Here is a 27,045-nt window from a genome sequence, read left to right on the forward strand (position 1 = left end):
CACACACACACACACACACACACACACACACACACACAAACTATGAGCATCCACTGGGGATAAAGTGATTCAGCTCAAATGAAGATGAATGTCCCTCCACCTTCCCTGCTAAGTCTGTTGCTCTGCCTTTCTTCGTGTGCTATTATACTAGCAGCTCTCCCTATCCATCTCTCTCACACACACACACACACACACACACACACACACACACACACACGCACACATACACACACACACACACTTGCTTTATCGTCCATGTCTGAGCCTCTCATTTTCCTTCATTCAGAGCAGGTGTTTGAGCAGGTGTGTTTGCTTTGTGCATGCGCATCCATCTCGCATGTGTGTAAGTGTGTCCCATGGTAACAGCCTGCGCGTAGGACACTTTGTAAGAGCGAGCCAAACTTATGCAATATATGACAATTCCTATGTTCTTGTTGGCAGGTGCGATGGATCTTTCAGCAGTGGGTGTCTCTCAAAAACTCATATTTGAATTCCCTCATTTCTTTCCCTCTTCTTGTCTGCCTAATAAACTGCTTTTACTTCCAACGTAAACATATGTGCAAGTCCAAAACAACATTTGTGCCACCTACCACCCAGATTCGAGTATGGTGTAATATTCTGGTGTTAATTAATGTGGACAGATTCATCTTTACTCTGGTGAATACCCCCAACCGAAGCATACTGCAGCATGCCCAGTCCTCTGTTACACTGTGAAAGTGTACGAGAGGTGGCTACCTTATGGTTTCATCCTCAGAGGACGCTCCACATGTGCCTTGTCTACTGTTACAATGCTGCATACACAGTGAGTCTCCTGGTAACATGTCTCTAAGGCTTTCTTTGACTTGTTTCATTGGATTGCTTCTATACCGTTAAAGAGACAGTAGATGCACGCTTCCTTCTCCACAGTGATACAGCTGGTGGATGTTGTTTGGTAGAAGGAAAATAGTTCCTGTATTAAACTGCTCACAACAAGGTCTGTGGATTATCTTGAGTAACTGGGTCATGATTTCTGGAAAGAGACATTGCTGTTGAGTTTTTCAGATGTATTTTTTTGCGCTGTGTGCACCACAAGCCTAGTGCCACTTGGTTCCATTATACTTGAGAGAAGGCAGAAGTCTCTATGGGCGGTACCGCCAATACTCAGTTACTCACACCAAAATTATCTAGATTAATAGTACAACAGGTAAAAGGCAAAAATAAGTATTTTTGATTTGGGGGTTAATTGTCCCTTTAAAATGTTGACTGTACCTTGGCACAAAGATCAAATACAGTAAGTTTATAATCTGCTTTTGAAAATGGTTTTAATTTTGCAAAATACCATGTTGCCATCAAGTAAATATTTGTGCAAAAGTATAATTTTAATCATATTCAGAATAGGGTTGCAAATTGTAAGCACTTTCTTAAAAGCAATTAATTGGTAAAAATTTAATTAATTGTTATCTGAAAAAAGCCAACATAAAAATGTACTTATATCAAACAATACCAAATCCATTTTAACCTCAGTCTAAGCTTACAGCAACATACTGCATATATTCTGAGAGTCTTGCATGGCCTACTATTTAATCGATTAAATTTCACATGTTCAATTAAATTTTTTAACAACCGATTAAACAATCAATTAACTGTTATCATCCCTAATTTAGAAATGCTTTAATACAGTGTCATTTACTAAATGATTAATGATTATAATATATTAACTGACAAGTGAATCAGCAAATGAAAAATGGATGCTGACGACAATGTTTTGTTGACACCTGTAGTTTAGTCTGTTTAGTGTTCGCACCTACATATTACATAAAAACAGAGCTGTAAACATGAAGCCACATGGACTGGCAGGTTACTCATTCATTAGACAATTTTGGTGACCTGTCATCCTGCATCATCAGCGCCACACAGACTCGAAAAAAAAGAAAATGTGAAAATGTCTTGGGTGACTAAAAATCACACAGCACTTAACAGTACTTGACGGCTTTATTAATCTTCTCTCTGATTTTAATAAAGGGCTCAGAAAACCCACGAACAAATAGCTAGAAGCAGTAGATGACACCGGACTGGAATAATAGTGACAGTCTGCTACAATCAGAGCAGGGAAAAAAGTCCTTGAGCCAACAAGTCCTCCAGATTAAATGACAAAATACATCATTTGTTTTTCCCCCTCCTGAATGACACATGTAGGGGTTTTCTGATATGAACCCAAAACAAACAGGGCGACATTGTTTGTCAGTGTCTACAAAAACCCTTATAAATCATAATTTCAAAATAAAAATATTTTCTCATCTTACATTGGTATAGTTACACTTTGGTTTTCCATTACCTTTTTTTTCTACTTTTTTTTTTTTTTTTTAAAATTTTGGCTCAATAACAATATCACACTAGTTCTTTCTTTGTTCCAGATTGTCAACATCCTAAACGGCTGCCAGAGCACTTTATCTGTTAAATACACAAATATGATGTTTTCTTGTCATTTGTTGAGAGGAGTCATATTCTTGTTTCCAACAGAGAGCAGACTATTGTGGTGCAAATCTTTGTATAGTATCTTCTAACAAGTATCTACACAAAATCAGAAGCTTGCCACATTTAATCTAAAACACTGAAGAGGGTTTGAGGGCAGCCACAATCATCATGGACATGCCTATTTTTGAGCAGCAAACTGCCTTAAGCATCATTAACTATGTGATCACTTGAACTATTAGCAGTGTCAGCATGGCTAGTGGTGCTAACATAGATAACAATGCTTAAGGGGTTATGTGGCTTAAAATGAAGCTGCTTACTCACTGGGGCTAGCTGGGGGGAGATTGGGGGATGGTCACCATGTTTCTGCAGCAATGCCATCCTGCCAGCAGTAATCGCAGAATGAGCTGTGGGGCTCCTTCCTAAACTGGGTGGTGCTCAGTGCAGACTGCAGAGAAGACGATGCTAACCAGTGGAGAGCAAAGGGTGGGCAGTGGGCATTATGTTTTTGCATGTTAACGTGGCTAACAGGCTGGCTGTCCGCAAAGCCAACAGAAAATAAAAGAAAAGGCAAGACATTTACATCAAAAATTATTAAATTATTTCACCAACCATGGGTTGTGCTTTAAATGTGGTGCTACTACTCACAGAGTCAGTGAAGTGCCTCACTAAAAGGAAAGGCCTCTTGTACTGTATTTCATGCCATTTTACATTTTTCTCTAAAAAAATAATAGGTAATGGGTGTCGGCTAATGAATTAAACGGACCAAAACTGACATCCCTACACTCTACATTATGAAACTGTTGGGTCCCTTTAGTCTCTATTAAACTGAATTCAAGAGCAAATGCTGCTTTTCACCATTTCAATGTCCCCCGAATAACATGTCACACAAACTTGACCATGAGTAGAGTTAATGTTAGCATTATGATATAGCTGCTTACCCAGCCATGACAATGAAGAAGTCCAGCCTGTTCCAGGTGTCTCCCAGGTAACAGCGACGGCCAAAGATCCCAAGAGCCACCATCTTTACCACCATCTCCAATGCAAAGAAGATGTAGATGAATGCATCGAAGGCCTATGAGAAGACAAGGGGAGATAAAAATTTAGGAAAGCAAAAAAAAGATATATTTGATTCACTTGGCTTAAACACATTAGTAGACTCAAGTTGCTGTCAAAGCTCTCTCTTCCTTTTTCCCAGTTTCAGTTTCTAAGTTACGAGAAGCACTTATCGTTTCTGGTGAGGAAAAATGATGTGAATATTTTTTAGGAAGCACTACTTAGTTGTGAACAGTAGATCTGATGGGGAAAAAAAAAAGTTTTGTTCACACAAAATGAAAAACAGAGAACCCAAATGGCACACACGCCCCAAAGCACACATGCACACTTGTCAAGCCTCAAGTGATGTTTTGGGTCTGACCCCTATCTAATTCAAATACCTCAAAACAATCCATGACCTTCCATTTCCCATGTTTCAACGGCAATTTTGACACTTTTTAAGTGCGACAAGTTCCCCCTCTACAGCACACTCATCTCAAAGCTGAGAGAATCTGTCAAAGTAGTTATTTTCCATCAAATTGTCCTTTTAAACACCACAAATTATGATCTAACACACCATCGGAATATGTGATGTTCAAGACCGATGTGTTTTTAATGTGTTTGTGTGACTATAACACTGGTAGCTATAATGTGAGCCAAGTTTACTCTAAATATTGTGATTTGAATGGCGTAAAAAAGCTAAATATGGGTGCACTGAGAACATGTGACCTTGCTAATGTAATACTGCGCAAAACATATGGTGGCCAATGCAGATCATCCCACGCTGAGACGCTTAAATCACGTGGGAAGTAAGAAGTGAAGAGGAAAAAAGAAAAGTAAAGGAGATCCAGGTCAAACCTGAGAGAAAACAAAGATGAAGAGAGAAGAGACAGTGAGCGATACATGGGGAGAGAGAGACAGATGAGCTCATATCTCTGCCATGTCCTGCTTGCATTATTATGTTCAGATCACTAGCTAAACCTCCCTATTGTATTTTCGGAACTGTTTCCCAGTGCTTTGCCTTAGGCTGTGTGACTGTGTTTGCTGCCTTGTTACATATTCCTACAACATATAACTCAAGCTGCTACCTCTTGACACAGAGATTTCCAAAGCCTGGAAATTGAAAAAGCAATGAAGCTGCATGGCTGCTTGTTCATAAGTCATTGGTCATAATTTGAATTTTAAATGAAGGTGAGCCTTTTTGTTTGTTCCAAACCTGTCGTCCAACTGCAAACTGTGCACAGAAGCACACAGTGTGATCATGTTCTTGTTACTGCTGTTTAATCTCAAAGTTATACATAGTTTCAATGCTTGCTTTACTGACCAAATATGAAATGACACATTTGACTTAAAATGCAAGAATGTTCATCCGTTAAATTAAACATCTACAGATAAAGTAGCACCTTGAGCTAGCTACAGATTCAGTGCAAATACAAATTATAGGAAAAACAATACCCTATGCTCACATAAAAACCGTCGTTGATTGGTTGAATCAACCCATATTTTAATAGGCTGTAAAGGACAGTTCACCCCAAAATCAAAAATACATATTTTTTCTCTTACCTATAGTGCTATTTAGCAATCTAGATTGCTTTGCTGTAAATTGCTGAGTGATGGAGTTATTGGCCAGAGAGATTTCTGCCTTTCAGCCAATATAATGGAACTACATGGCACTACACAGACCTTATTGTAAGCACTGCTTCACTGCACAGAAGGAAGCGTGCATTTACTCATGGACGAGAGGCTCGTGCCTGTGACAGAGCGAGATGTAAATATTAATGGTTGTGACATTAGCTAACTCAACGGTGCTAGGTGAGCTAGCAGTAGATGTATGCTTCCTTCTGGGGGGTGATATGCTTGGCGGGTGTGGTTCGGACTGCCAACCTGCCAGCAGTATCACCATGTAGAAGAAAGAGTGCATGTCCTCATGGACGAGCGGCTTGAACTTGTGTGAGATGTAAACATTAATGTGTCGTCAGCTGAGCTGTAATGTTGGCTAGCTCAGTGGTGCTAGGAGAGATAGAAGTGGATGTACACCTTTGCGGTGATGCGGTTGGCAGGTTTACTTCATTGTAAGGGAAACTGTTCCAGCATGAAACAACTCACAACCAGGTCTGTGGATTATCTCAAATAAGTGGGTCATTATTTCTGGAAAGATGAGTTGCTGTTGAGTTTTTCAAATGTTTTTTTTTTTTTGTTCGTTTGTTTGTTTGTACTTAGCACCACAAGTCAAGTGCCATCTAATTTCATTATATTCGAGAGAAGGCAGACACCTCTACAGCTGATATCTCCAACACTCTGCAACCCACACCAAAACAATTTTGACTGATAAACAGAGTTACAGGTAAGAGGAAAGATATTAATTTTTTGATTTTGGGGCGAATTGTCCCTTTAACTGAATTTGATAGCAAACTATAGATAAACACAAAGAAAGCCTTGATCACAAGAACTTTCCAACTAAATGTTTCTGCTGGCCGCACAATACAGTTAGTGCATATGCCCTGGGAAAAGAGTTTGTGCACTCAACAAATCAGATGGCCCAAACCAATACACATGCTGCGATGGAAAAACAATTTTCCACAAGTACTTTAGGGTTATTACTTTTTCCGGGTTTCAGGCTGAAGTTAAATGACAAACTAGAGACTCAACAATAACCCACAGCAGACCAGAAACACTGATGTGTGGTACATTTGGACAACCAGGAGTAATACGCTTCAATTGAAGGTAAGAGATTTTTTTTTAACCCAGCATTGATGAGAAATTGCAAGATAGTGTTTGTAGCTATAGACCACATTGAATGAGATAAATGGTGTGTGAAATCTTGAGGATTTATTCATGTAGGAGCACTGGCAGTAGCAGAGGAGGATGTTGTTTTGGCCAAGTCGGAAATAGCAAGAAACAGCTTTCAGTTCCCTTTTTATTTACAAGTGTGGACACTGTCTATATTGTTTGTTATTTTTAGGGATCTAAGGGTAGAGAAGGAAATGAGTTGGCGCAAATCTTTGTACATAAGTATGCACGTTTGCACAAGACTGTAAATGTGTAGATTTGTGTTTCTTTGCATTTGTGGGAACATGGCTTTGTGCGTGTATATTTTTAGAAGAATGCCTTGTAATGCATTTGAAGCCAACATGTGTGTCCCATCCCTGCTCATTCACCCACTCTCACACTCACACACAGCATACAGAATTGGCAGCATGCAATGGGAAAGATGAGAAGATCAGTCTCACATGCTGTTTAAATGATGTTTTGATAAATAATGCAGCCTGCACGCTTCATATGTAATCCGACATTGGCTGCACCAGTCGGAACCCTGTCGCGCTCTGCACTGACTGAAAGGGGAATGAATTCATCATAGATATTTGTGACTACCGCCAGCTTTCTCTTCAGTCGGCCTATCAGGTTTTATCGTCAACATGATTTGCAAAGAGGTTGCGACTGTCTCGTGACGGGGCTTCTTTCATGATTGGAAACACGAGCTGGTGCAGAAGCTTCTTCAAATGCTGTAATTGTTCTGCTTATTTGGAAGGAGGAAAGGATGCTGTAAGTAGGTCATCAAGATTGTGATGGTGGACCATTTCAAGTAAAATATTTTGTGTATGTGTGTCTTAGTCTACTTGTGGAATGAGTGAATAACTAGAGTAATGAGCGTATCAGTTGAAAGGCACTACGCCGACAAACTGACAAATAGGACGTGGAAAGTAATACCTGTCTGCGTGTTTTCTGAACACTTGAAGCTCCATTAACAGGGTTGAACAGGTGTTGAATTGAAGGTATAATGAGTCCTGTCGCATTGTAAACCACTTAAGGTAGAAAAACAACTTGCCATTTGAGTAAGATGACTATGCAAATACAGGCATGATTAAAATCGTGTCGGAGATGGCTGCAGAGGACCTCCACCTCCTTACAGTAGGTACAATTTCATCCCTGACTGCAGCGTCTTGCTGTGAGCTTGTTAACTTCTTGGCAATGCAGATAGTTTCTTTTCTGTGTGCCAAAGTGTTAAGATAATCTGCCTTTAAAACATCTTTGCGCTCCCCAGAATAGTGAAAACATCACATACATACATTTGAAGCTACATCGTTAAATGAATACTTCACACGCAAAATTATTATTTGTATGTAAATAACTCACAGCGTGTTACCTTGTATCCGTGAAGAAAACACTGTTATTCATACATGCGCCCATGCTGAACAGAGAATCCAAAAAAAATCTGAAGCTCTTCATGAAATGAAATCATTGGAGACCTTAACAAAAGCAAAACTAATCAAAACATCAATTTAGAAACTTGCGTGCAACTCATTGCACTCACAGTGTAATTCAGGCCTCAGTTATCCAGTCGTATGCTCAGCACTTCCCAAAAACATGCATTTTGCTAAAATCTTCTATCAATCATAGTCGGGTGAGAAAAAGTATGTCTTATCAAAGGAATAGCTCAACATTTTGGTAAATACAGTATTTTGCTTTCTTTCTGAAAGTTAAAAGAGAACATGTATTCTGCTCTCACATCTGTATGGTAAATATGATATCTGCAGCCAGTTAGCTTAGTTTAGCACAGAGACTGGAAACAAGGGGAAACAGGTAGCCTGTCTCTCTCTAGAGGTAACAAAATCATCCTACCAGCACCTCTGAAAGTCACTAATTAATAAATTTTAACTTGTTTGCTTAATTCGTACATGAAGTGTAAAAACACCCCGTTGTGGTTTGTTGGAGTTATGTGCCGAAGTATTTATTCGGCCGGCAGAGTGCCTTCCTGAAGTGCCACAGTGGTGCCAGGAAACCAGTGGAGACTCTTCGTATTTACCAAACAGACATGTGAGAAGAAGTGGGGTGGGGATACTGTATTTCACAGAGGGCCTTAGAAGCACGTGAGGGCCACTCTAACAATCGTAGCTCTGTCAGCAAAATCCCTCCTGTTACCATTAGCAACAAGCAGAACAGGACCCCCTCACAGTACCTGGGGAGACAATATGCTTGTTAGAGAAACACAGGATGGAGGAAGGGAGGGAGAGTGAGTGTGTAGGATGGGGGAATGGGAACATGGGGAGGAGTAAAGACCGCATTAGAAGGAGAAGTAGGAGGAGGAGGAAGAGAGATACTGAAGCAGGAAGATGTGTCGCACAGTTTTGAAACAGCACTGAATGCTTATTTGAAATCTCTGCACAATGCGGAGAAAATCCGATGAGATAAATAAACCTATTACAGTGTGGTCTGCGGGGCTTTATTTGATATTATAATCCACTCTAATGTGCTGTAGGCAGGTGAGATGTGGCTGTACAATCAGTCAATACAGCATAAGCAGACACCACACATGCAGGATCCTGTTGACAGATTTTCAATGGACAAAAATCACAAATAAAAAGTGTGTGGGGTAGAATAAGGTCGTCCTTGTCACACCTAAAACTGAGCCAAATTTTCTTCAGTGAAAATCAACAATGACCCCAAAGGGAACACTGAGTTCTCAGCCAGTTGGCAAACTACAACATAACCCATATGATCCCTCCTCGGCTTACAAACAGAAACAAAAGGAAAATATTTGCAATTTGGCAAAAACAACACAATAATCTATGCTCTAATTTAAGGGTACCTAAACCTGTTACTAACTCCTCTGGTCAATGATGACTTGTTTCCGAATCAATAAAGTCCAATCAACGACAAGGCAAGCACATCAAAACTAGGTCTGTTGTGGTAACTAATTTTGGTGGACACTATATTGTCCCATAAATAATTGTGATAAATGATATTATCCTTTTTAGACAATTTTTTGATACTGAAATTATAATATAATCATATAATTAAGCAATTAATTAAGCAATCCAGACATCTGGATTAAAATATGAAAAAAATATAATCCTAAACAAATGAAATACACACACAAATAATATAAAACCCAACTAAAAACCCAACCAAAACAACAAAAAACTCCCAAGGCGCATTAATAAAAAATTGCACATAAATAACTATTAGAGAAAAAATGAAAAAACAATGTCTGCACACAAGATTATGCTCCCATAAATATTTAATTCAATTACCACCAAGGTAACGTTTCAAGCTACATGCTGATTATTAAATAAATATTAAACATTTGGCAGAGAGGAATAAAGAGTCATTCCTCAGCAGGCAGTATAAAGCCAATCTGGTTTCTTAACGGTTAGGCTTTGTTAACAAAATGAAAAGTATCAGCTTATTAGCAACAAGTTAGATATAAATAACAACAAGTAGAACAAATTAGCACCTTCGACATGAGCTTTTGGGTTTTTAAACAAAGTCGACGTACCAATGTGGTCACGTTAATGGGCTCTCCTGTCTCTTTCAGTTTAACCCTGGATCCACATTAGTTTTCCTTTTGCTGCATTTAGATGCTTTTCACAAGGATTTAACCCCCTGAAACCTGAGAAAATTGTTTGATTACTTTCAAAAACGTGGGATAAAACATAATGAGCAACCTGGCAAGAAGTATCCAGCAAATTGCAAATAATTAGTAAAAGGTGACAAAAATTATATGAAAATTCGCTGGGGGGAATCATTAGACACTATCAACAACAAAAAGTCCAGAAAACTAAAATCATAATTCTTATAATTCCATATTTAAAATAATGGTACAGAAAACAATCTGTAAATAGATGCATACATTAATTGTTTTAGCACTTTCTTGAGTTCACTATCTTGTTTGTTTTTGTTTCTCATTTTTTTCTTGTTGCTTGTTTTCTTTCTTTTATTTGATTTCTTGTAATTTTTTGGTCCGTTTCTTGTAAAGTTGCTCATCGCCTTCTTTCCATGTTTTTGCTCAGGTTTCAAAGGTTTAAACCAGAAATGTTGCAGCTTTGTAACCAAGTTCATTGGTGACATGAGGACGGAAGTGGCGTGACCATAAATGACAGTAAAATGTGTCTCAGTATAGTTTTCTTCCCGTTAATTCAGCTGAGGAGCTGTGAAAAAATGCTTCGGCACTTATAATGGACGGGAAAAGTCTCCTGTTTATTCTGGCATCATGTTGGCTGAAATGTTGGTGACATTTTTATGTAAACAAACGTGCAGGTAAACACAAAGGGCATTATTGGATGATATATGGACAGGAGCTCAATATTATTGCTGACCTTGATAAGTCGATAATGTAGCTATAATGACAGGCCCAAGAGAAACATAAGTTTACAAAGATTTGGCATTCGTAATCTTGAGAAAGAGTTGCACTGTTTCACCTGTCATGTGAAAACTGACATAATATAGTGACCATGTAAAAACTCATCTCATGAGGCCGCCTGTACACAGCACAGGGGAACAATATTTAATGCAGGTCAAAAGCCTCATCGAGACAGACAGTGATCAAAATAATAAATTGTTAGCAGAAGTAGAATTGGAGCCTGTTGGTGAAACTTTGTCAGCTGTGGCATTCTTGGCCTTCCACAACCGCAATTTTCCACTGCTAACACTCGTCTCCACAACTGTATTCTCATCACGAAGTGACAAAATCACATGCGGCTCCACAAGACTATATTAAAACAAACTAAGTCCCAATTCCCTGTTCAGAGAGCAGGAGAAAATATAAAGCTTCCAGAAGGGAAATATTCCAGCTGCAGTGTTTCCCTGCATCGCAGCTCGAGGAAAAGTGACAGGAGGAGCTGTGAGCAGCTCTGAGTATATGTCAAATAAGTGATTGTTCTGTTCTATCTCTTCATCAGTAGGCTGTCATGTTATTCATACACACACAGGCCAACACACACACACACAGAGGTCCGCCTTACCTGCAGTATCTGGCAGCGGTCCGAGGTGCAGTCGATGTTCTCACAGGGCTGGTACATGCCCAGTGTCACACAGTTGAGCAGGATCACCATGATGCTAATCCTCTCGAACCACGTATTAACAGGACTGGAGTTAAGGAGCATGGCAGCAGAGGAGAAATGCACAGTCATACACACATTGTATATGTTTCATAATGGGCTGTAGCTGAAGGGTGGATAGATGGACCCGTCTGTCCGAAATTCAACACAACTTGTACGGTTTTTATAATACATCAATGTTATGAGTTTACTACATTAAACTGAGTATACTTACAGCAGTTTAATATATAATATATATAATCTACTATATTTGTCCCCTTTGAGATATCAGTTTAATAATGAGAACCAGCATTTTGTGTGCTCATCTAATCGTAACTGATATTGTCAATTACACCTCTCTGACTGCTCAAAAAAGTTAAAAAAAAAAAAGTAAACAGAATTGTTTATTGTTTGCTTTTTAAATTTAAGTTAAGTATATTATATATTTTTTATTGTTGTTGTCTAGAGTTATTCCCCTTAAAAGATTTGTCAATCATTCTTTTTATTTCAGTCAGATTTAGGAGATTGTCCTCCTCCAAAATATGCCCGCAAGGTGGAGAGGTGGATGATAAAAAACCCACAGGACTTTCACCCGGGAAAGCAATGTGTGTGTCTTGTGTGAAATCAGTCGTCAAATTTGAGTGATTTTGACTGTCACATGACGTATGTGTCGTGTGTAACAAACCTACCTAATTTTACTCAAACAATATAGTTTTTTCAAAACCCAACCAAGTAGTTTTGGTGCTGAGATCGCGGCACAACATTAAGCTCATGTTTAATCTGCAACTGCCAACAGTCATATACAACCTATTCTGTCTTTTAGATATGACACTGGTAGGGGCAATACTTTAGGAAACGCTCCTGTGGCTCAATTTAGAGGGTAGGAACATACAGTTTATGAGGCAGAATGTGTTGGAGGACTTGCTGGGATTAAGATTATGCCTTAAATTCAATAGTTTTTATTCAAAAATGTCTCTCCATCATGTGACTCCTGGGTTGGTTTTGAATCAGTTTCTGTTTTTTTTTTCCTTCTTTGTCTTAATATTTTGCATCAGTTATTTACTTTCTCCATGTATTACTCCTGATGCTCCATCCTGCGTTTCTCCTTCACATCTTTCTTTTCTCCTTCAATAGCTCTCTGAAAATTATGATAAGCATGTTTTAATTGTCTGACAGATACCAAAACTAAAATGCTTTAAAATTCACTTACTTGTATTTGGCTATTTACTTTGTGTTCTTTTATTTTTGGCAGATTATAATTCAATGCTGCATGTTAGAGTGTCTGCAACTTCTCCTCTATACTCTGATATTCTTCTCTGTCCCATGAAAGAAGCTCCATGCCTGCTAGCATCAGCATGTGGGGTGAGTTTGTTTTTACTCCCACGTAGGCCAAGTGGGTGGCAGGTTGTATCCACATTAACAGGGTGGTGGTCCTGATATGAGGGTAATGTCCCAGCAGAGGACAAAGAAACTTGAAAGGCGGGTAAACAGCTCCAATACAGCCATGGTTTCAAATGAAGGTGCAGATAAAGTGCTAATTTTCAGAACAATGGTCACGCTCCAAACCATGCAATTAATTTACATTTGAGGTTTATTAATTAATACGATAATATAAATAATAAACAATCCAATTGTTATTTTGCTAGAGAAGAACTTATTTTGTACTAACATTGTGCTAATATACATAAACCTGCATAATCTATTAATCCAATCATTAAAATGCAGGCACTGGGTAAATTTGTGCTATTAATTATTTTATAAACAACATAACAGATGGGCATTTTCACCATTCTGATTGCTGTGTCTCTTACAGTTTTGTTATGACGGCTCTAAATAATGTTTTTCTGCATATTGCCACAAATAAAAAAAGAAAAAAAAAAGGCAGTCTTGTTGTGTTGTACAAAAGTATGAACAAATATGGAAGCAGACAGATTTGCATCATCACAAATAACAGCACATGCAAAACTGACTCATTCACAGCGTGTACGCAACACACCATGTAACGCAAGAGCTAAGAGGTCATGCAGCTGCCAAGCTGCCAGTGAGCACTTCATCAATGAAAAATGAAGATGAGAAGTATTTTTTTCCCTCAGCCAACCTATTTTTGCTACATGACTGCATGAGTCACGAAATCAAACATGACAGAGCAAATACTACTGCCTGCCAAGGAAAAGGACACCTTTGGTAATATTTACTTAAAATGATGAAGGATACAGTATGGGCTCAGAATTTTTAAAAAGCTATTAACAATTTCAAAACAGTGCCAGTACAAATAAAATTAAATGGTTTGTTTTAGCTGTTGTCTGCATATATATTTGACTTACAACTGGACAACTCACTTTCAATCTTCCTTTACCTGTTGTCTCTTCACATCTTACAAAGCCACCACTCTTGAATACAACTAAAAAGTTGACTTCATATTGTAAATTTATACAGTAATATGTATATGGGTGTGTGTGTGTGTGTGCGGGTGTGTGTTATAATCATCGTTATGCAGTTTAAAAGTCTTTTACAGCTTTTCATTTCCTTCATATCTTAAGCTGTCAGCTTATGTTCTCATAGTTCTATACTCCATCCTCTTAACTCTTATTTTTTGTCTTTCTTTCTGTATTCACACAATGAGCTTTAAGTCTTTTGTTCTTATGAACTTTGTACTTATAGAGCTTATGCTCCCCAGCAGTGTGATGTAGAAAATGAGTATGAGTGTGTGTGGCAAACACATGTTAATGCGACTAAATTGTAGATGATTAACAAAAAAGAAAAGCGCTCATGCATCTTACAAGTAACTGGGGGTGACATTTTTCATGTCCTTTAATCTGACTATACCATAAATTGTACTATTAGTTGAATTCATTAAAAATGTATACCAAAGTAAGAAAGGCAGAACCCAACATACTGAGCAAGGGTTACATGTAGTGTTGGAGACATCCGTTTTAGAACATCTGGCAGAATGTAGCGTCAAAATACTGCTCTTTGCACATGAGGATGTGTTAAAAAAGCATGATTTTATGATGAAACGAATAGCGAAATTACTGATTACTGATCTGCTAACGGTATCTGCATTATCTATAGTATAAAACAAAATGCTCAAAGACTACAAACCCCCCACCCCCCCCACACTGTAAAACAGAAACTGTGGCGTCTGTTGTTGAAATGATATCTGTGATCTGACTTAAAACAATGCATTGTGTCAGTGTGCACAAACTATTCAGTAAGAATATTCCTGCCCAGCAGTTTTCATTGCTACTGAAAATTTCTATTCACAATACATCTTATTTCAGCGGGTAAACTCTCATTGAACCTGTCTGCATGGGGACACACTTTATTTCCAATTTAACTGAATTTCAAAGGAAAAAAAAGATAAAACTTAAACATGAAAAATAAAGTGATTTGAAGCTCGAGGATTTTCTAAAGAAATCTTTAGTCTACTTTTACGAAAATCTCAAACTGTAGATGCTTCGTGCAACACACGCACGCACACACACAATTTCATTTTTATCCAGGGATTATGTGGTTGCAAACATCTTATTTTCATTCCTTTCCATTAATCTGTAGGTCCCTCCATTCTCCGCTGTCTGCTATCTCTTTAGCGATGCTCTCTGGGGGTAACACATTGAAACAGGGAGAAATGATATCAGAACGCTGTGTGGAGAGAAATACTTGTATGAAGTCTCTTTGCCTTCTCTTCCTAGTCTCCTTATCTAACTACCAACCCCCTTAATATAGGTCTAATCCCCTTCAGGTTACACTGTTCTTTATTTCTTTCCTTTCTCCAACTCTTCTCCCCTTCAATTTCCCCAGCTGTCGCCTCTCTCTCTTTTTCCTTCTCCTTTTTTCAGCTTCTCATTCATTGCCAGGTTTGACAGAGCAAACGATGGACAATTTTGCCCTCTGAGAAAAAACAAACACTTTGGGACACATTATACCTCGACTGGCAATGAAAAATCAATCAGGCCCGCGTGCGTGTAAGTGTGTGTGTGTGTGTGTGTGTGTGTAGCACTGCCATAGCACAACTAAAGAACCTGCCCCGAGGATCTGTGCTAGCAAAGCAGGAGCCAAGAACAGAGGCATGGTGTGAGCTCGCACAGAAATAAGGAGGGAGGCAGTCAGTCTAAGAAAAAGAGGAGTAGACAGGAAATAAACACTGATATGCAAAAAGAGAAAAAGACTTGTTTGGGACTATATGCAAACACAAAACAAAAGGACGGGAGCTATGCCGCCGCTTGGTTTTCACTTTCTCACCAACCTCCTCGTAGCTGGGAGTTTAGAATACAAACATTTGCAGAGCGGCTCGGGTGAATGCACACTCCTTCATTACATGCAAAACAGCACCTCTCACAACCCCTGTGGACTGCTCACCTTCAACCCATCAAAGCTAACAGTATCAGCAGCATCTGCACTGACATGTGAAGTGACTCAGTGCTGGTTCGAGTTCTCTGTCATACCGGCCGCAGACCCTTTTCCCTCCCCAGGGAAATGAAGCAGCAGGCGGCTGACTCACACCCAGCTGATTCCAGAGCGCTAGTTGATGGCTGGTCGTGTCGCTCCCTAATCATGTTGGGAGGGCACTAACAGAGTCTGACACCAAGGATGCTTTGAGGAGAAAGGAAGGGAGACATGCTGTTATTGAGCTTCAGCGTTTAATTTGATTGTTCTTTTAAAGCCGGGGATATTTACCCCTAAAACATTCACCCTGAAACCAGCAGCGTGTGACTGAGGAGGTTCAGCCCGCATTTTTATGTCTCTGTCTTCCTCCCTCTTTAGCATCACGCCTCCTCTGCCTTTCTCCTCAGTCCTGTGTGTCTAATCTTCTTAGGATGTGGACAGGGCCTCCTCCCTGTCTTTACTCTCCTCTCATCACATCTTTTCCCTCTTCTTCTTCTTCTTCTTCTTCTCGACGTCTCTACCTATTTTTATGCCTGTCCCTCTGCGTCAATACAGATTTCGTCAGATGCTTCGCCTTCCTCTTTCATCCTTTTTTTTCTCTGTTTGGGTCTTTCCAACTTTATCAAGCTCTCTGTCTCTCTTTTTAAATAAGCATTTCAGGATCCTCACTTTGTGCTGCTTATTGTCTTATTGTCTCTCTGTCTGCCTTTGTGATGCATTTAGGTAACAAAAAGGCAGTGCTAAGGTGCCCCGGTGTGACCTTATTTTCCACACCTTTAGTGGCAAAATATCTTTAGAAAGAAAAAAAAGAAAAACTGATTATTCCAATCATCAAAATGTAAAAACAGAAAGCTCCGGTGCATGAGTAAAACCAATTTATTACCTGAGTGCATTTCTTATTTATTCTGTCCCTTTGAAAATTCTGCATTTCCCGCTGGCTGCAGCCATCTAAACATTTCAGAGCAGTGGCCTTGAAGCTGAGAATAACCATAATGTGCTAGGAGGTAACCTGTCACTCTCCATTTTTACTTGTTTATCCCCTCTTTGTACTTATAGGCACATGTCAGGCCGGCAAGCCAGACGTTTCTTTTTTTAGGACCAGATGTATTCTGACATGACTGCTACTTGAATTTTGAAATCCCAACAAGTTGTAAGTTGTAAACGAGTTTTACCATTATTTGTGTTTATTATTTATTTGTACATTTGTTGTGCTTGTTTGTTTGATTTATGGTATTTGAAATGTTGGGATTGTTGGGTGGGGCGGGTGGGAGGGACATATAGTAGCTATTGTAAAGACTGACACTTCTTTTCTTTTGTTTCTTTGAGAAGTAGCCCAGCTGCTGTGAGGGACTGAGCAGTGCATAGCTCAAGGGTAAAAAAAAAAAAAAAAAAAAAATTACCTACTAAAGCCGTTAATTAAAGGTACGTAAGCTATGGAACTGCTCCATGCTCTCCTCCCTGGCAAAACCTGACGGTAGTTTTGCGGGGGGACTTATTTTTTGCCCAGAGTAAGAACATTTCTACGCACGTATTAGTAAATGAGGCCAAATATTCCTACTAAGCTGTTTACATGGCTAATGAAAATTAATATTCCACTAATATTCCTGTTTACATTCAACCATGCATACGCGGATTAACGTGCCCTAACATGTCGTTCATCACGTCAAAATATGGAAAAGTAATAGAGCTGGATTCTGTCATTTCTTTTCTATGCAGAAAAAAATGATTTTTTCGTAGCAGACTTGTGCAAACACAGCCTCTGTATTTACCTCCTGCAACCATTTTACATCCCTGCATATCCCAAAATCTGTTGATATCCAAGTCTTTTATAATGTTTAAAACTAGGTGTGTTTCATCTTTCGACCAGAAATGTGGCCTTTTCTTTCAGGCATGCATCTCTACCCTACAGCCTGGTTTGTGCACAAAGCATCCATGACAAGTCACAGAAGCGATTGTAAACAGGCAGGAGACTGCGTGTCACAGACAGCAGAAAAAACTCCAGCTGAGACGCATATTTTAAGTACACTGTGTACATGTGCGAAGAATGCTTGTAAAGCCAAAATAATATCTGCATATCCCGTAGGTCTTAATCGAAACATTACAAAAAGGCCTGATTGGAATGTCCAAATTAAATATGCTGTTTATATGATCTGCTTAGAATTTGGAATATTCTCAGTTGAAATAATTGGAGAATAGACCACAAAACTAAAATTAACTAATAATAATAGTAGAATATTAGTGTGCGTGTAAATGCAGTCTTTGTGTATCGTATGCTTTATGAACATCTTCAACAGCAAACCTGAGGAAGCAATGAGCCAAACATGTTGTTTGCAATATTTCAAATGAAGACTATATCAAAAAGAAGCAGCAATTCAACCTTTTTTGTGCTGCATGTGCTTTTGAATGCTTTCTGAACATGTTAATAAACTGTTTAAATTAGAATTTGTCTTTGACTTTCGTACCGCCATTGGTAACCATTTTAAGAAAGGAATAGCTCACACAAGGCAGAAATATGATTATATGATTATATCAGAGCAAATCAAAACATTCAATATCACAGCCCTGAGTGAGCTATTTCCTTGTCATTTACCATTGCACTGTGAAAAAGTGTATGTATAGTGAGGCTGGTTATATGGAGAAAAGAAAATATGATATTTTGATTAAATACCTTGATATTCATCTTGCAACAATATTGAAGGGTTAACTTTCGGTGCTTTCACCAAATATTCTCTTTTGTTTTATTTTCTGCCACATGTAACACAGACTTCTTCAGTTTGACTGGGCGGGGAAAAAAAGGCCCTCACAAGTTGGCAGCATGATAATAATTCGGCTTCCCATTTTTGTAAATAATTCAAGAACCAAATTCTATTTCTGTATGATTCTTTTCACTGCTGCAAAATAGTAAAAGTAGTGTTTGTGTGTGTGTGTGTGTGTGTGTGTGTGTGTGTGTGTGCACATTTATATAATCCATGGAAAATGCAGGAATGACTCTATTAAATGGATGCACCAAATCAACAGCTGTGTGTGTGTGTGTGTGTGTGTGCTTGTTAAGAACAGGATGACTCATGACTGAATGAGATCTCTGTAATTTACAATGAGGCTTTTCAACAGAGCTCCCCTCCTTGGTGCTTACATGTGCGTGATTGTGTGCATGCGTGTGTGTGTGTGTGTGTGTGTTCCTGTGAAAACCCTCAGGATCAGTCTCATTCAGAGTGAATCAAAATGACATTCTGCTTCTCACTGTGGCACTGAAGCCTGTGCCTGTCTCTTCTCCCAGTGAGCACGTAGCATGATAGGTCAAACAGCGCGTGTGCACACACACACACACACACACACACACATTTACATTTACACACACACACACACACACACATATATGTAGTCCAAACAAACCAGTGCTTGCAAAATTCTTGCTCTTAGCAAAACATGCGCAAAAACACACTCCACCACCATTTTTGTGACAACCACTGTCCGATCTAGTCGAGCGTGTTTTCAAATCCGCTGTCTTAAAAACAATCCATTTTTGTGGCGTTTGTCACAACGTCAGCTCCTGTGTGTGAGTCCCAGCTGCTGAAGGAAGAATCTGTCAGTGCGGCTGAGTGATGTCAACCAGTGTACACGCCGATCGTGAGTGTGTCTGCCCACTGTCCTTGGCATCAGACAGTCGCACTTTTTGTTTTGACTCTGAAACTGCAGTATTGTGCCCTTGATTCTTCTCTCTGGGTCCCTCGCCATGATGAAGTAGTGAGGCAGACTGCCAGGGATCTCCACGCCTTCCTCACTCCGCTCTCATCCCTCTTTTTATCCCACTTAATTTCCTCGTACCTTGTGGGAAAATTGATCAATGAGTCTATCACGGGCTGGTTTTCTCTCTCACCCTCTGGCTACTTGGCCTCATTTCTGCTTGCCTATTGGTCCACAGGCTTCTCTGTATATCTTTCTATGGTGTCTCTCATCTTTGTGCTTAAAAAAGTCTTGTTTATTCTTTCAGCTGGGCATACACTGTAAATTTGAGCTTGTTTTTGAAATGTTTAATTCAAACTCCAACTGTACAGGAGTACATCGTCTGCAATGTAAAGCCACTGTGCAGTCTGATCGTCAAGCAATGACCTGAGTGCTGATATAAGCCTGGACAATTAATCTGCATATTGTGCAGCAGAAACAATAAAATGGCCCGTCGGTCCCTGTGGACCACAATTTCTATTGTATAAGACATGTGTCCTAATGTCCGACAGTCGGTTGGGAGCAGATGATCAGGCAAAGATTGTTCCTTGTACTGCCATGTACACCGCACAACAAACGACACTTGAAAATGGCTCAAATTTGTACCAACTTTAATAAGTCACATGAGGGGACCCAAGGAAGTGCACCGGGCTTTGAAGCCAATTTTTGTAGTGACCAAACAGTGTATTTACACTGTTACATGGTCCAATAACATTTGGAAAGTCTAGAAGAGCTGCAAGATTTTATCCCCATTCAAGTTAGTGGCGCATTTAACAGGAAGTAGCCAGCTTGGCCAGTGGAAGTCTCTAGTGCGCCCGCTCTGTGGGCCGCAGAGTGCAGAAGCAGTGCCGATCATCCAGAACGCTCTGAGTTACTGCTTAAGTTTTCAAACTAGGAAAAATGAGACACCATTTTTGTATATTTTTCATTGAATATTTGAAGGCAAACTCTTACATTTATGCTGACATATAAAACTTTAACACTTATTGCTTCAATTGAATGTTTTTGATATTAACAAAATACTTTTTGTATTTTTCAATATTTTGTCATATCATCAAGTATATTGTTCTTGCAAAAATACCCTGAAATATCATGATATTATTTCAGGGTTATATCATCCACCCCTTGTCATATGGCTTGAAAATCAGGTCAGACGCAGGCTGTAATTGTACAGTGTATGCCCAGCTCTATTATCCATGTCCTCCATATTTGTTTACACAGGATTTCACGTTTTATCAAGTATGAGTACCCATTTGCTCACATACAACTGAGAAACTTGTGGACATATGAAGATATGCCTCTTACTATCAGTATAACAGCTGTGCAAATGGCCCCGTTTAACCTTTAATGGTGACAGAAGGCTGAACGGACAGTTCATAATGTTCTTAACAAAGCTCTTCTCTCTGCATAGCAGTGAGCCAAAATCTCTCCGGCCACAGGAGCACAAGCACAGCGAAGCACCTCGAATAAAAACTAAACCACCATCTTCAAACCCTCAAGCAAACTGCAGTGTATGTTCTGTAAGTGATGCTATGCTTGTCTCAGCAAATGTAACTTTCACTTTGCCAGCCCCAGAAAAAAAGAAGTTCGCTTATGAGGATATTCTCACACTTCTATACACACTCGCCCCTCCCATTCAAAACACCACTTGAGGAATTATATATTTGCATATTTACCCCCGCACTAATAAAATCCCTCTTTGCTCCACAACAATGTTGCCAGTCTTTAAGATAAGACCCTCCTTAAAAATAAAACAGCTTTCTGAAAAGTGTGTGTCATGCGATGAATAGAATTGGGTCTCGCATGTCCAAGAACGACAGATTTGCCTTCCAGCAGCATGAAAAACAGCAGGCTCTAAAGAAGCTTCCTTTATAACTTGAGTTTTCTTGTTGTGCAGTTTAACAGAGCTCAGTGCCGAGTGCACGGCGTCAAGTAAATATCATCTCACTGTTACTCAGGGAAAACACACACCCCTCACAGCTACAGTATGAAGTGCAAAAAACTCAAGGCAGGGTGATGATCGAATGGCTGGATATGTTTGGGTTTGTATGCACGGTGTTATTTCCTCAGTAAAATTCCTAACTCCCCTGCCCCACGATTAATCACTAAAATTCCATGATTTAAGAAATTAGTCAGTTGACAGCCCAGCCATGAATACCTATTATTTGCACTCGCACACGTCCTGGCCAAATAGTTTTTGTAAGGATAAAATTTGTTAGGTTCCTCTAATTACTTGTTTCTGCCATGCTGCCGTTAAAGCTGAGTGAAGGGCTTGCCATGCTATCCTTCATTAGGCAGTTTATAACAGAAGTGCTGCTTTACCTGAAGACAAAAAACTGCAATAAGTGCCAGCTGTAATTATGCACTGCCTATGAAAATGAATGATAGGAAATGAATGAATGATAAACAGCCGAGAGGTGATAAAAAGCATAGTATTTAACCAAATCAAGGCTGCTTCATTCAGGTTTGCCTTTATCAACTGAAGTTTTATGAGATCAGCCTCCAAAACAAGATAAAAGTGGAGCAAATCAATTCAATTTATTTTCATCAGTTTTTTTTCTGTTGTTTAATTTCTGTGAGTTTCACACACGACAAAATGGAAGACAGCATTCAGTATATACTCCTGAAAAATAAACATAAGCATAACTGGCTTCTCTTTAATCTCCCTGTAAGCGGGCAGTTGAGGCTAAATGTCCACACAAATGCCCTGTCAGCAGCAACACAGACATGTCGGCTTTGTTTTGGTCAATTTTAATTTACAAGTGGCGTACACAGCCAGGTTTAATCTGGCATTTCAGCTTAGCAGTCAGCAGAAATGAATAAAGAGGTTCCTTATCTGTTTCTGTGAAATCGGTGAATGCATGTCCCACTGATAAGCATATACTGAAACAGTATACATACTGTTTCACTGAGGATTGGACTGCCGGAGAGGCAGCAAATATTGGGTTTATTAATGGCACCAGCTGTCATGCATTAAAATTAACAAGCCTCAATTCAAATGTGCATATGCAGTACTAAACCTCCCCTACACCTAGTCTCCTAAATTATAAATACTCTTGCCTGTGAGCAAATTGCTGCCCCCTCTTGAAATTGTTTGGACAGGAAAATAAGCAATTATGAAATGACACCATAAGGGAGTGGACTCATTACATAATCCAAGAAACTGCAACCTAATTTGATAATTGGGCTCGTGATTCTTTTATGGCTTGTGAAATTGCCACATAATGTGTTCTCAGTGGCTGCTGCACAATGCACAGCAGTCCCTCTGATGCACCGGCACACAGATGCACGTGCAGACGCACATATGGCGAAAACTGCGAGAAACCAGAGACGGACAGACACACAGTGCCAACCGCACAGCCTGACATGGAGAGCGCAGACCTGGAGCACCTCTCAAGACAAGCCTATGGCCTGTAACCAAGGCAACGGGAGCAGACGGGTTCGCCTTCAGCCTCCGAGACAACACAAACTGCGCGTGTCGATATTCACGTGTGTATGTCTGCTCTGTGTATGCTGTTTGAACACATACACTCCCCTGTGGGCTAATGTCAAACATACTGTAATTGTGTACAAGTTTCCGGTTATGCGCATTTACAGACAGAGGATGATTACATTTTCCATCCGTATTTGAGCACTTGAAAGCTCACGGTGTGTGTGAGCGTCTGCATGTGTGCGACTGTGTATCTGTCTTTCTCCTCATATCAGCTCAGCACAGCAGGTGCCTTGCTCCAGTACATTGCTGCCGCTAGTGAAGCTGAATGTATTGCAGACACCATGGGAAATATAAGCCAATACTTTTTGTGTGTGTGTGTGTGTGTGTGTGTGTGTGTGTGTGTGTGTGTCTGTGTGTGTGAGGGAGAGAGAAGGACATGACTCAGTGAGATGGAGAGGAGGAAACCGAAAGACGGACCAATATAAACTGAGTATATAGGTAAGTCAGGGGTGAAAAAGGGATGATGGTAAAAGAAGCGAGCAAAGGAATTTGACAGAGGCACGCATTGGGAAAATAGAGAAAGGTAGCAAGACGAGAGGAAATGGATAAAGACTAGAGTTTGGTGGGTCAGTGGATGGTGGTGCATGCAGTGTACTCACAAGCTATTAGTTTGAATTCGACACAGGGTCAGAGAGATTGGAAACAGGAGGAGAGAGAGGAAGAAAAAGAGACGCGATGACAGGACTATGCTGCTGACATCCGCAGAGACTAGTCAGACTCTGATGTGACAAGCGACCATCCTCACCAGCCCTCCACCTCCCTCCAGCCATCTGTCTTTCTCTCTCTCTGTAATGTATTCTATCTCTTGTCACGAGTAGAAAAACGGCATTTGCAAAAAAAAAAAAAAAAAAGTCAATTTGTAAGCTGCTGCAAACTAAGTGCTCACCAAGAAACACTGTTGAAAATCTTGCGAGCCTCCAAATACAAGAACCATATGAACCACTTTGGTCTGTAATGGCAACTTGACTGTTCACATGTGGAGCCGCCATCTGCTCTAAGATCTCTTCACCAACTTCTCACCTCCTTTCAGACGCTACGACAGCGAGTGAATGTCATGGTTTGCAGCGCTGGACATTGTTTGCTCCTCTCTCGTGTCTAGAGATGAGAAGCACTTGTTTGCTTTATGAGCCCTCAGAGACGACAACAGGAAGAGCCTCTCCAGTGGGTGAATTAGCATCACAAATTTTGCTATGAAATGGACTGACAATTCTGTTAGAGTGCAGCATGTGTATTTCTCGCTACTACTAACCCATCATTCCAACACTTTCTAACCCACAGCTCATCAAATAATTAGGGCTGATCTGTGGCCCTACATATCAAACTGTGATGCTCTAGGTACCACCCCAGCATCAGTTTTTGATATTTAGGGATGGTGTGTCACTTTACGCCTGTTACATGCATTGTCTCTTTTCTAAATACATTTCCAAGTTGCAAGTTCTGTCTGGCCTTCAGGTTCTGCAAAAGACCCACCTTCGTGGTCCATGTTTCCTCTATCCCATTGTTCCTCATACTGCACTGAAAGGTTAATATGGAAAGAACAAAAAGACAGAAAACAAACATCGAGCACTTGATGTGCAAGCTGCAGGTGCTTACTTTAAAGTTACAATCTTGAAGATCTCTGTTTTGTTGTCTTTGGCAGCAGATATGTCGAAAGGCGGTAATTTAAGTGTGTGTAGGCAGACTAAGATTCAAAACCAGGCTGATGGTAATACTTGGGTCGACGCACAACCTGTGGGTCAAGTGTGTTTAGGTAAGCTTACCAGAAAATATCATGGGTTGCGGCAGGCAGGTCCAAAATTCACAAAGAAGTGTTCTGAGTAAGTAATTAAAAACCTCCAGAAACACTGCATACAACAGTCCACCTTCCACCTTTTCTTTCACTCTCTATTTTGGTCTCTCTCTGTCTCACACACATGCTGAAGCACCTAGTCCATGTCTTTGTTCCTGTCTGAGTTCTCACAATCGTGCTGCTACAGCCTAATGCATAAGGTTGGCTGGTTGCAGGTTAGGTTTCGGGTGGTTAATTAATGCATATTTTTGCTGGCTGCTGGTGAGAACTGGGTCTCATTACATTTATATCAGCTTGTTTTATGAGCCCTGCAGTTGGCGAGAAGAATGGGTCACTGCACATAGATAATATGTGTGTGGGTGGGTGTGTGTGTGTGTGTGTGTGTGTGTGTGTGTGTGTGTGTGTGTGTGTGTGTGTGTGTGTGTGCATGTATGTATATTTCGTGTGAGAGTGGATTATTAATGACTGTGCACTGCTTGCAATTTTTTTCTGGGATATGTCACTCCACCCACTTTGTAATGATGCAAATGCAAGGTACCTCACCAGTTTTCATCGATGGGCCAAAAACTAAATAACTGTTTTACCTTATTTGGCAACAGATAGTGATGTATCAGACATTTGTTAAAATGAAAATCTTGGAGACTGTTACTTTAAGAGCACATATTGGAAACATAATTTCCATATTTTAAAGAGGACAAACCTTTCATGTTGAAGATTACATACATATGTTCTATCAGTGTGACATGTAATCCTTCTTCAGAATCTTTTGTAGTCTTTACTTTAGCCAGTGTATTACTTACGTGTTTATTTTGCAACAACATTTTCTTCAGCTTTTTTAGTTATATGTTGATTTTGTATACTGTATGTACATTCAGAGCTACAAAAATACAGTCAAATTTATTGTACTTGAAGAGATATTGTCCAATAAAGCCGATTTTAATTCTGAACAACGGAAAAACAAAGAAAGAAGCAGCACAATGTAATGCTGGGTGAATCTGACTCAGTATTTCTGGGAAATGTGTAGCTCACAGAGCTCCTCTGGGGCCACATAATGCGAAATAAGTCAGTGTGGAAATCTATCCATATGGTCTCATAATCTGTGCTCTCAGTTTTGAAAACTGTGATTAATTTACTATTCTGTTTTCCTTCAGTAAGTGGCTGCAGCAAATGCTTGGTGGACCTGGCCTACCATAACCAGAAAACTATGATTAAAAAACTCTAACTGGATTAGTTGTGTGTGTTAGCCTGTTCTGTTTCTGATGAGAGAAGAGATGATATTTTGTTGTTGAGATCTTGATGGGAGACAATTAAAAATGGAGGCATGCGCATCCAGAGTCAGTGCATTGTCAAATTAATTAGATTATTCCTTGGGAGAATGTGTGTGACATGCGAGCTATATTCAATTTCAGGTTTTCCTCTGAGTGGTGCACAAACAACACCCTCATCACTCCGTGTGAACTGACAGACGGGAGTGAGGATAACAGAGATCAGAAGGAGGAGATGGGAATGAAGAGGATCGGGTTGAGAAGGAACTGTAAGCTCTCATCTCGCTCATCTCTTCATCCATATTTCAACAGGGGTCTAATGGGCTGACATGATCCCTTGTTACAAACAGGGAGAAAAACGGCTGCGGGTTGGCTAAAAGAAGGAAACAAGAGCGAGGGACTCGGTGGTGGCAGCGATTAAAGCCGAATTCCACTGTGATCCATGGCTTTGGCCTTTTCTTTACAATTTTCATCTATTTAACGTTGATGGTGACTCATATTAGACACTTGAAGATCACTTCAAAGCAGATTTGCCATACCTTTAGCCTCTTGAGACCCGAGCTTTTGTTTGTTATGCATTTCTCATTTCTCCTAGCTATTGAGATAAGTCAGACCTTATAAGTTTGAAAAATTAGGCACTGAGTAAGTAGTTTTTGAAAAATATCATGCCCTCATATGGGGACATCTGGTTTATTTTTCAGTCACAAATACTAAAAAAACAAAATTAAAACAATGCAACATTTGTTTAATGTTTTCTAACTTTATGGATTAGGGATCACAAGTCTAAAACTGTTCAAAACTTTTCATTTTAATGCCTGAGCATGACTGTGCAAAAGCCAAATTGCAAATAAAAGCCTTGTGATTGGTCTGTATTGTGATTCTGTATAAATTTTATTCACTCCATACTCCAGTCAAGTAATGTCCTTTTTGTCTGTGGGAACAGTTTTTCACACCTAATTGGCCTGTGTGAAACGCTGCGATAATACAATAATGAAGTCTCAATGTCCTCAAACGGGTGAATAATAAAGTCCCTATGTCCTCAAATAAATGCTTCCTTATTAATAGCATAATAGCTTGTCACTTTTG

The 27,045-nt window shown here is 39.7% G+C and overlaps 1 protein-coding gene across 1 annotated transcript in view; it reads right to left on the reverse strand.

The window, feature by feature from the left end:
* The window catches only part of LOC121956285 (voltage-dependent T-type calcium channel subunit alpha-1I-like), a 147,677-nt gene that overhangs the window by 88,090 nt on the left and 32,542 nt on the right, over positions 1–27,045 (reverse strand). The window contains 2 exon segments of the mRNA XM_042504425.1: positions 3,393–3,526; positions 11,229–11,340. Of these exon segments, the coding sequence (XP_042360359.1) occupies positions 3,393–3,526; positions 11,229–11,340 (246 nt within the window).

The sequence above is a fragment of the Plectropomus leopardus genome, chromosome 17, assembly GCF_008729295.1.
Source record: "Plectropomus leopardus isolate mb chromosome 17, YSFRI_Pleo_2.0, whole genome shotgun sequence".
NCBI classification, from domain to species: Eukaryota; Metazoa; Chordata; class Actinopteri; order Perciformes; family Serranidae; genus Plectropomus; species Plectropomus leopardus.